General features: G+C 49.1%; 1 protein-coding gene across 1 annotated transcript; it reads right to left on the minus strand.

Moving 5' to 3' along the window:
* Nucleotides 1–411: 411 nt before the first annotated feature.
* wdr4 (WD repeat domain 4) lies at nt 412–11254 on the minus strand (the record flags this gene model as incomplete). Its single annotated transcript, XM_055644229.1, has 11 exons — nt 412–1673; nt 2102–2171; nt 3828–4002; nt 5573–5640; nt 5738–5827; nt 6749–6809; nt 8399–8511; nt 8711–8867; nt 8966–9100; nt 9613–9648; nt 11139–11254. Coding segments are annotated over 11 exons (1182 nt in total), but the record flags the coding sequence as incomplete, so codon positions are not given.
* Between the last annotated feature and the right edge of the window lie 314 nt (nt 11255–11568).

Consider the following 11568-nt stretch of genomic DNA (forward strand, 5'->3'; position numbering starts at 1 on the left):
TCTTATACATCGGCAAGATCAAATGTAGACTGGGCCATCGTTTCACTGAACACCTTCGCTCAAGCCTGCCTGAACCTGCCTGATCTCCCGGTTGCTAAACACTTTAATTCTCCTTCCCATTCCTACACTGATCTTTCTGTCCTCAGTCTCCTCCATTGTCAGAGTGGGGCTAAATGCAAATTGGAGGAACAGCATCTCATATTTTGCTTGGGCAGCTTACTGCCCAGTGGTATGAATATTGATTTCTCCAACTTCAGGTAGCCCCGGCATTCCCTCTATCTCTCTATTCCTCCCCCACCCAAGTCACCCTAGCTTCTCATTTTCACCTGACAGCTAACAATGGCCCGTTTCCTTTCTCATCGTTACATTTTTGCATTTTACTCATTGTTCTTCTACATGGTGAAACCAAAATGTATAAAAATGGCCTTTATTAAAATCTGACAATGTGCACTTTAACCACATGTGATTTTTTTCTATTACAAATCTCAAATTGTGGAGTACAGAGGTAAATAAATAAATGACGGGTCTTTGTCCCAAACATTATGGAGGGCACTGTGTGTGCTCCTCGATCTCTCTTCTACAACGTTATACAGGCAAGGTGTATGAGCAGGGCATGGATAGGTACATGGGATTGGGATATTACAGCTAGTAGGGTATCACAGCTAAGGGAGGATTAGGACGGTCAATGTAATGATCCAGATGTTCATGAGGTCACAACATCTGCAAAAAACAAAACCTGCAGATGCTGGAAATCTGAAATAAAACATTAAAGAGAAGAAGCCATTTGTAATCAGCCCTATTCTGGTGTGTTCTGTAATGTTCAGGGTTTACTTCACCACTAAGTAACTGTTTATTTTACACTAATTGGTGAATACTCTTTATTGCAATTTGAAATTTCCTGAGATGATGTAACTAGATGGTTTTAATTACACCAAATTCATTCACGCAAACACCACAGAGAAAGCACCAGGCTTGGAACCTCACGTATAACCCATCATTACTGGTAGACCAGCCAAGAATGGAGCTACAAACCACCCCAGTCAGCAGCACATCACCCAATATCAGGCCTCGACACACCCAGACTTTCTACCCCAGCACTGATCTCAGCAGGACAACAGTTGATGTGATTCCTAATTGCTCAGATATATATAATTTAGAATCTGAGGTCAATATATTTTGCAAGCCAAATGTATTGAGGGTGGTGAAAATATGGTTGGATAGATCAAGCTCCCAGGCTGCTCACAATCTCTGATCAGCTCAGGTTTGCAGAGTGCCTGCTTATTCCCATGGCCAGAGTAACGTTGCCAGCTGATACAGAGGGGAAATACACAGAATAAACATCTGTAACTCTGCGAATAGTTTGGAATCCTCTGTTCACCCTCCACCTCTTCAAACTCTGCAGCACCTCTGCCAGTTTGTCACCCGCCAACCAGCTCCTGACTGTAAACATTGCCGAGGCCAGGACTACATCTGAGGCAGGCCTGCAGGTAGCAGGAAATATCACAGCAGCATTCACACCGTTGTCCTTTTACTGTGTCCACTCAGCTGCACCGGCTCCAATGCCCTTTTGTTCAGTGTTCGGTGGATTCGTAACTCTTTCTTCCACTGATACTGGGCCATATTATCCAAAGACACTTTGTACAAACTGCTGTAGTTGTTCCCAATGACAGAGTCTGTTGGGGAAAGATATCAAATTTAAAATTAACAAATCAGTTTGTGCAACCTCTAATTGCAAAGATATCTCAGAAGGCAGCAGTGGGCCTGGATAAGATACACGTCAGTCATACAGTATAGGAACAGACCCTTCAGCCCATCGTGCCCATGTTGACCATCAAGTACCCATCCACATTAGGCCCACAAACATCTATGCCTCAGCAATTTGACTGCTCAGATACTTGAATGTTTCTGTCCCCCATCCCCACCCCCTAGCTCCCCACCTCACTGCCCACACCCCTCCCTCCCTCATCCCCCCCCCCCCCCCATCACTCATCTCCCCCCCCCCCCACACACAACCGCCCAAAACCAAACCATCTGCTGAGTGAGTGAGTGAGTGAGTGACTAATCACAATCCCTGTATGGGGTGGGTGGAGACATCACCTACCCTGGGACTCCTCCATCTGGCCATGAATTGCCTCTTCCATTTTCAATTTGTCCGGATGTTGCAGAATATTCTGTGAAAAAGACAGTTGATGTTGGCATTTCCATGGGCAGCAAGATGCTGTGGCCCTGAATCTTCAATGAGGAACTAGCTGATTCCTGGCTTCACAGACAAACAAGCCTGAACTGTCACACTCCCATTCCCCCCTGAATTGGAAGACACCACAATCACAGAATATTCTGGAAATTGTCTGAAGAAGGAAGGGTCCATTATCCCAGTGGCCATGTTGGATCACTCTGGGTGCACCAGTTTCCTCCAAGATCCCAAAGATGTGAAGCTTAATGAATCAAAGTAAATTGTCCCCAGTCAGTAAGTGATAGACACAGGGGAGACTAAACAATGGGATTAATGTAGCATTAGTGTAAATGGGTGGCACGTACTCATTGGCCAAAGAGCTTGAATCTCTCACGGCCTGCCTAGGTGACCTGGTCAAGAAAGGAGATAGATGGTAGATGTTGAGGTTTCTATTTCCATTGGGAAGGGGTGCAGGAGGCAGAGATTCAAAGCATTGGTGGGGAGTGGAATTCCCAGCCTGCGAAAGGCAGAAAAGTTGACCTGTGAACCACTTGGGCTGAGCAAGCCTCCACACCACGCTTTGCTTCCTACCCCATTGGCCACGGATCCCAAGTGACCCGACCTGTGGATCAGCCTACCAGCCTACCATGTGGGGCCTGGCTAAAGGCCTTGCTGGAGCAGACGTGGGGCCTGGCTAAAGCCCTTGCTGGAGTAGATGTGGGGCCTGGCTAAAGGCCTTGTGGGAGTAGATGTGGGGCCTGGCTAAAGGCCTTGCTGGAGTAGATGTGGGGCCTGGCTAAAGCCCTTGCTGGAGTAGATGTGGGGCCTGGCTAAAGGCCTTGCTGGAGTAGATGTGGGGCCTGGCTAAAGCCCTTGCTGGAGTAGATGTGGGGCCTGGCTAAAGGCCTTGCTGGAGTAGATGTGGGGCCTGGCTAAAGGCCTTGCTGGAGTAGATGTGGGGCCTGGCTAAAGGCCTTGCTGGAGTAGATGTGGGGCCTGGCTAAAGGCCTTGCTGGAGTAGACGTGGGGCCTGGCTAAAGCCCTTGCTGGAGTAGACGTGGGGCCTGGCTAAAGCCCTTGCTGGAGTAGATGTGGGGCCTGGCTAAAGGCCTTGCTGGAGTAGACGTGGGGCCTGGCTAAAGCCCTTGCTGGAGTAGATGTTGGGCCTGGCTAAAGGCCTTGCTGGAGTAGATGTGGGGCCTGGCTAAAGGCCTTGCTGGAGTAGATGTGGGGCCTGGCTAAAGGCCTTGCTGGAGTAGATGTGGGGCCTGGCTAAAGGCCTTGCTGGAGTAGATGTGGGGCCTGGCTAAAGGCCTTGCTGGAGTAGACGTGGGGCCTGGCTAAAGGCCTTGCTGGAGCAGACGTGGGGCCTGGCTAAAGGCCTTGCTGGAGTAGACGTGGGGCCTGGCTAAAGGCCTTGCTGGAGTAGACGTGGGGCCTGGCTAAAGGCCTTGCTGGAGTAGATGTGGGGCCTGGCTAAAGGCCTTGCTGGAGTAGACGTGGACAACTTCTACCTTGCTGCTTCATCAATCCTCGGTCACATTTCCAAAAATAAATTGAGGAGACGTCTGTGAAGTGATCTTTCATCCTGATGGTCCCCATCATCAATCACTACCCAGCAAGACATGCCCCCCCCTCCCCACTGTCCCCATACCTGCCAATGGCCCTCCTGTGCTTGATAGAGAACAACCATTCCTCCATCCAAGATCCAGAGACCTGAGGAATCATCGAATGCTACGTCCCAGGCTCGCTGGGTCACTGCGATTGTTTGCCGATGATTCAGTTTCTGAGCCACAACATCCAGTTGGAGGATGTACACTGAGGAGAAACTGACAATGTTTGATATGAATACAAAAACACAGCAACAGCCACGTCAATAATGATGCCCCCCCTTTGGGCTCTCTCTGCAAACACCCCACAGCAGATACAGCCAGTCTCTGGTAAACCAGCCGTATTGTGATTTTCTGTAACCCATTGAACCCCTTGCCTTACACAGAGATGTATTCCTTCTTCTCTCATATTAACCTATTTTATCAGCAATGACGGGAAAGTCCTACATGAGACTTGGGGGCGAATAGACAAGGCTTGTACCATAGAAACAACCAATTCAGACACTTTTTATTTGTGGTCCCTCAATACTGTGGGGCAATAACTAGGATGTGAATGCACTGAGCGACCAAACCAGTCATCACTGTCCCTCCCGTACCACGGCCTCTGCAGTCCAAGGAGATATGAACAGACATCTCAGGGTGCAGCGTGTCACACTCTTCAACTGGGAGGCATTTACTTTGCCATGCAAGGCTCGTGCATGAGGAGCGGTTGACATGGTGCTGGGTAATATATATATATATATATATAATGATGAGAGGTAAAGATAGTCAGAGGCTTCGTTCCCAGAATGGGAATGTAAAACACAGTAAATGGTCTCATCAATACCTTGCACTGCCCAGCTGCTGTACTTAATACCATGACTCATGAAGGCAAAAGTGCCAAATGCCGCATTCACCACCCTGCCTACCTGTTTTGCTACCCTCGTGAAACTATGTACCTAAAGCCAAGGTCTAAATGTTCTATTAACATTCCCTGGGACCATTTATTGTAACTCCTGCCCTGGTTTGTCTTACCAAAATGTAGCATCTTCCACTTATATGAATTAAACTCCATCTGCCATACCTCAGCCCACTTCCCACTTGATCATGATTCCATTGTAATCGAAAATAACTTTCTTCACTGTCCACTACATCACTAAGATTAGTGTCATCCACAACTTTAAGATCTGTCCCACCGACACTCTCAGCTAAATTGTTATATAGGTGACAAACAGTGGACCTGGCCGCACGCACACGCACATCACAGGCCACCCGTCTGAAATAGAAATCTCAAATACCACCCTCTATCTCCTTCCTTGAAGCCAAATGGCCAACTCACCATGGTTCCCACGAGAACCAACCTCACCAGACCATACAACCATACGGGACCTTGTCAATGTCCTTGCTAAAGTCACGTAGACAACATCAATCTTCATGGTCACCCTGGATTTCTCTCATCAGTGTACTCCTACACTCGTCCAGCCGCCTGTACCTGATCCACGCTGCCTCCTGCCCAGAGGCTCAATATCTCTCATCATTCAGGGTTCCCTATTCCTGTCTCCTTGCCCTTCACAGGAAAGGTGGTGAATCTTTGGGATTTTCTACCCTGAAGTGTTGCTAGGCTCAGTTGTTTGCATTCTTTCAAAACACAGATCAGTAGATTTCCACAAAAGGTAGTAAGTGTTGGGGAGACAGCGCAGGGATATGGTGCCAGGATAGGTCAAGGTCCAAACCAATGGCACAGCATGGATCAATGGGCCGAATGGCACACTCTGCTTCTATTCCTTCTGTTCTTGTACGTTACACTTACCCATCACAAAGGACAGCTAAATAATCGCCCTGCTTGCAGTGGACAATCCGTGTCACGGTACACCTGGCCTGTAATACAGAGGCAGAGCTATGGTTCAGTACAGTAACACTCCCACAGCCCCCCAGATGAATGGCATTCTCAGCGACAGCTCCCCGGACTATTCACCTTCTGACATCCAGAAGCTTGTACATCACTCATCTTAAAACAGTCCAGCTCGGTCCCACAAAGGTATTGCCAGAGCCTGACGGTGCCATCCTGGAGAGGAGAAGAAAGGGCAATTGAAGCCGACAGCATGTCATACATTCCCACGGTGTAATGCTCCATTTCGGGATGGCCACTCAGCTCATTGCTGCTGCACCTGGAGCTTTGCATCTCAACACCCCCTCTTCTTCATGTCTCAATGCTTTTTAAATGGTAGTTTCTGCTTCAAAAAGCTCCAATAAATATTCCCATTCCAATATTCAGCGTAGGTGACCGCTCCTTACAGTAATAACCATCAGTCTCATGTTACTGATTCACTGACCACTGGTAATCACCTCGGTCTGCCACTATATCAAGAAAATTAGTTATACAGAAGGGAAATAGACCATTCGGCCCATCTAATCCATACCGACCAAGATGTCCCATGTACGCTAGCCCCACCTGCCCCTGTTTGGCCTACATCATCTTTCTTCATGGAGACATAAGAGACAACAGATGCTGGAATCTGGAACAATCTGCACGCTGACAATTCTCCCCCCCACTGCCCTCTGCCACCACTAGTGCCGAGTTCCTCCAGCACATTGGTTGTTCATCCACCACATTGAAGGGTTCCATGCTGCCCCTGTTCCTCTCTACCTTGTCTTTCTCCATTTTGGTATCTACGATAAGTCACTGATCTGCTTCCCTGTCCACAGATGTTGTATGACCCATATACTATTTCCAAGACTTTCTGTTACTTAGTTCCTAAAATCCCATTATGTTTTACGTCCAGTTGTTAAACATTTGTAAGAATGCAAAACAGATAACATGCCCATGTAACTAGACAGGCTAATAGCTTCTCAATCTGGAACAAATCTTGTTTTCACAACGAAGTATTCAATGCCACTGAATCAAGTAGTCCCATTGCAGAGCCTCAGTACAGAAAGAGGGCAGTGACATTACAACAGGAAAGGTGATATAAAACTATGTTCCTACCCCAGAGCCAGACAAGAGCAGCTGAGGATGATTTGATGGAATGCACAGTTCACTGACAAACCTGTGGAAAAAGGCAAGTTTTGGTTACGATAGCTCTGGACTCTGGAGCATTATATTCAGTTTTAGTTACTAGTTGGAGAATTATGTTCAGTTTTGGTCACCCTGCTAAAGGAAGGATATTATTAAGCTAGAAAAACTGCAAAGAAGATTTAGGATGTTGCCAAGACTCGAGGGACTGAGCTGGGCTGCACGGGGGAGCAGAGGTAGAGTTACAGCGATTGCAAACGGCGGAGACCCGGGTTCGACCCCGACTACGCGTGCTGTCTGTACAGAGTTTGTACGTTCTCCCCATGACCTGCGAGGGTTTTCTCCGAGATCTGCGGTTTCCTCCCACACTCAAAGACGTACAGGTATGTAGGTAAATTGGCTTGGTAAATGTAAACATTTCTCTGGTGTGTGTAGGATAGTGTTAATGTGCAGGAATCGTGGTCGGCGCGGACTCAGTGGACCTGTTTACGTGCTGTATCTCTAAACTAGACTAAACTACAGGGATAGATTGGGCTGGCTCGGACTTTATTCCTTGGAGGCTGAGGGGTGATCTTCTAGAGCTGTATAAATTCATGAGAATAGATAGGGTGAACACACAGTCATTTACCCAGGGAGTCAAGAACCACAGGAAGTAAGTTTAAGGTGCAAAGGGCAAGATTTAATAAGAACCTGAGGGGCAACCTTTTCACTCAGAGGGTGGTGGGTATGAGCTGCCAGAGGAGGTAGTTGAGGCAGGTACTATAACAGCATTTAACCATATAACCATATAACAATTACAGCACGGAAACAGGCCATCTCGGCCCTACAAGTCCATGCCGAACAACTTTTTTCCCTTAGTTCCACCTGCCTGCACTCATACCATAACCCTCCATTCCCTTCTCATCCATATGCCTATCCAATTTATTTTTAAATGATACCAACAAACCTGCCTCCACCACTTCCACTGGAAGCTCATTCCACACCGCTACCACTCTCTGAGTAAAGAAGTTCCCCCACATGTTACCCCTAAACTTCTGTCCCTTAATTCTGAAGTCATATCCTCTTGTTTGAATCTATCCCTCTCATCATTTTAAAGACCTCTATCAAGTCCCCCCTTAACCATTTAAAGCCATTTAAAAGTGACTTGGACAGGTACATAGAAAACAAAGGTTTAGATGGATTTGGAACAAACGGGCAAATGGTTTAGATGGAGCATCTTGGTCAGTGTGGATGAGCGAGGTCAAGGCGCCTGTTTCTGTGTTGTATGTCTCTATCTATCCAAATGCCATTTAAATGTTGTAATTGCATCTGCTCTCTCACCTCCTGACAACTTGTTCCATTTAACCTCCACACTGCATGAAAAGTATGGCTGAGCGACAGAATGAATGATGCTAAAAGTGAAATGTTTGGAGTGTGAACAGAGAACCAATGTGATAAAGATGGGACGGTTCACTGCATAAAAGCGTGCTCAAACTTCCCAGCCCAGGGCCAGCAGAGAGGGCACTGAGACACGGCCCAAGGCACAGTTAGAGGATGCTGAGTGACCCCAGCCCAGTCCACAGAGGGTTATCAGACCCCACATAATAAAATTACAACATGATCAAGAGCTGTCTGTGGTCGTACTCGCTATGTCCCAGACAAAAGGCCTCAATGATGTGCGGCTGCTCCAGTGAACTGACTCGAATCTTCTCATCGCGGTCGGCAGTAATCACAAATCGATCTTTAAGACTCACTGCCTATTGAGAGAAGCACAACAATTATTGGCAAGAATCCTAAGAGAAGAGTCATTAACCACAGTATCAATAAACTGGCAAAGGTACGGAGCCTTGGCTCTGAAACGGTCCAGTTTGTTACTGAGCACAAGCATGCGTTTGTGGGTTCCCAACACGTGGAACAATGCACATTTGCTCCATCCACACCAATCCTGATACGCACCACGGCTAACAACATGGAGAGGTGCCCGAGCTGCAGTTGCCCTGGTTTCTGTGGATCTACGATGGAGAAGCTGTAAACATCCCCAGACTTGTCAGCAAGTAAGATTTGATCCTCTGCCTCTGTAATTGCAAGCGAGGTAGATCGTCGAACAGCATGCCTGTAGTACAAGGGAAACAAGGTGTACATTTAAATGTACATGTGTGAGAAAGGACAGGGAGTATGGGCAGGCTCGAAAGGCTGCAAGGAACACCTTACCGCACACTAATGCACTCCCAGGGACTGGTCCGAAACAGGATCAGCTGCTTGTTGTCTGCAGTCACGGCAAGGTAGGTGCCCGAGGGAGAAAATACAAAGGCTACAACATCATCACTGCCCTCAGCATCAGCTTCCCTGATAAGTCAATAAAAATAACTATAAGCCAAGGGGGAAGTGGGAAATAGAAAAACACAGCAACTAGAATCCACACCCCATCTCCCCTCCCAACATCATATTAAGGCATGCCACCCAGAAGCCACAACCCTCCAATCAGGTCAGCTGTCGTCTCTTTGGTTTGTATGAAAACTCAAGCACGTCCAAGAGTCAGTGAGCACTCTGACAGTCAGAATGTTCCGGTGCCCACCACAGCGACCACTGTACTCAATGTTAGTGAAAGGGAAAGCAGTTCTGACCTGTCCCATATCTTACGCTGCATAAAAACCCTGTCAGTATTGCGTGCTATCAAGAATGATATTTGGCGAGGAAGCAGGGAACATGAAGAGCTGCAATCAGATGATCTGACAAGTTTCATTTTACATCAACATTTAAGCAGACAGCAGTGGTCTGTGTTGACATCCACCCCCCTCCACAGCATTGACCCTACTGTAAGCGTTCAAACCGGTTAGTGAGTAACAATCAAAGCTCACCCTTCTTCAGTTGTACAGTTGTAAACAAAAGGTTCCCTGCAAAGAAGAGAGAGCAATTAGAGACAATTAATCTGTTAATAGTGTTTAAGAGGGAACTGCAGATGCTGGAGAATCGAAGGTTACACAAAAAAGCTGGAGAAACTCAGCGGGTGCAGCAGCATCTATGGAGCGAAGGAAATAGGCAAAGTTTCGGGCCGAAACCCTTCTTCAGACTGACGGGGGGCGGGGGTGGGTGGGGACAAGAAAGGGAAAAGGAGGAGGAGCCCGAAGGCTGGGGGATGGGAGGAGACAGCAGGGGGGCTGAGGAAGGGGAGGAGACAGCAAGGACTAACAAAATTGGGAGAATTCGATGTTCATGCCCCCGGGGTGCAGACTCCCCAAACGGAATATGAGGTGCTGTTCCTCCAATTTCCGGTGCTGCTCGCTGTGGCCATGGAGGAGACCCAGGACAGAGAGGTCGGAGACGGAGTGGGAGGGGGAGTTGAAGTGCTGAGCAACCGGGAGGTCAGCTTGGTTATTGCGGACCGAGCGGAGGTGTTCGGCGAAACGATCGCCCAACCTCCGCTTGGTCTCACCGATATAGATCTGCTGACATCTAGAGCAGCGGACGCAATAGATGAGGTTGGAAGAGATGCAGGTAAACCTCTGTCGCACCTGGAACGATTGCTTGGGTCCTTGAACGGAGTCGAGAGGGGGGAGGTAAAGGGACAAGTGTTGCATCTCTTGCGGTTGCAAGGGAAAGTGCCCGGGGAGGGGGTGGTACGAGAGGGAAGGGAAGAATTGACAAGGGAGTTATGGAGGGAGCGGTCTTTGCGGAAGGCAGATATGGGGGGAGATGGGAAGATGTGGCGAGTGGTGGGGTCACGTTGGAGGTGGCGAAACTGACGGAGGATTACCTTTTGTACTCTCTAGAATTTAGAAGATTGAGAGGGGATCTTATAGAAACTTACAAAATTCTTAAGGGGTTGGACAGGCTAGATGCAGGAAGATTATTCCCGATGTTAGGGAAGTCCAGGACAAGGGGGTCACAGCTTAAGGATAAGGGGGATCCTTTAAAACCGAGATGAAAGAACTTTTTTCACACAGAGAGTGGTGAATCTCTGGAACTCTCTGCCACAGAAGGTAGTTGAGGCCACAGTTCATTGGCTATATTTAAGAGGGAGTTAGATGTGGCCCTTGGTGGCTAAAGGGATCAGGGGGTATGGAGAGAAGGCAGGTACGGGATACTGAGTTGGATGATCAGCCATGATCATATTGAATGGCGAATGGTGCAGGCTCGAAGGGCCGAATGGCCTCTACTCCTGCACCTATTGTCTATGTTTCTATGTTTCTATGTATGTGACGGCTGGTGGGATGAAAGATGAGGACTAGGGGGACTCGGCCCTTGTTGTGAGTGCGGGGATGGGGAGAGAGAGCAGTGTTGCGGGGTATGGATAATAATCTGTTAATAGGGTCGTGGAGATGGGGAGAGGAAGTGGGGGGTCATGTTGTAGCGTCCATCGCCGCCAGCCGGTGACGTCTCTCACCCGCTGCTGCCGCCGTTACCGCTGCTGTCCCCCAGGCCCAGGCCGCCGTTGTTGTTGCTGTTGTCCCCCAGGCCGCTGTTGTCCCCCAGGCCGCAGGCCCCCAGGCCCAGGCCCAGGCCGCTGTTGACGCGGGCGCTGTTGCCGCCGTTGTCCCCCAGGTCCAGGCCCAGGCCCAGGCCCCTGTTGCCGCTGTTGTCCCCCAGGCCCAGGCCCAGGCCGCCGTTGTCCCCCAGGCCCAGGCCCAGGCCCAGGCCGTTGTTGTTGCTGTTGTCCCCCCGGCCCAGGCCCAGGACGCCGCTGTTGCCGCCGTTGTCCCCCAGGCCCAGGCCCAGGACGCGGGCGTTGTCCGCCCACGAACCAGGCCCGGACGGGCGCTGTTGCCGTTGTCCCCCAGGCCGAGGCCGCATGTTGCCGTTGTTGCCCACGCTGC

Source organism: Leucoraja erinacea, chromosome 13 (assembly GCF_028641065.1).
Source record: "Leucoraja erinacea ecotype New England chromosome 13, Leri_hhj_1, whole genome shotgun sequence".
Classification (NCBI taxonomy): domain Eukaryota; kingdom Metazoa; phylum Chordata; class Chondrichthyes; order Rajiformes; family Rajidae; genus Leucoraja; species Leucoraja erinaceus.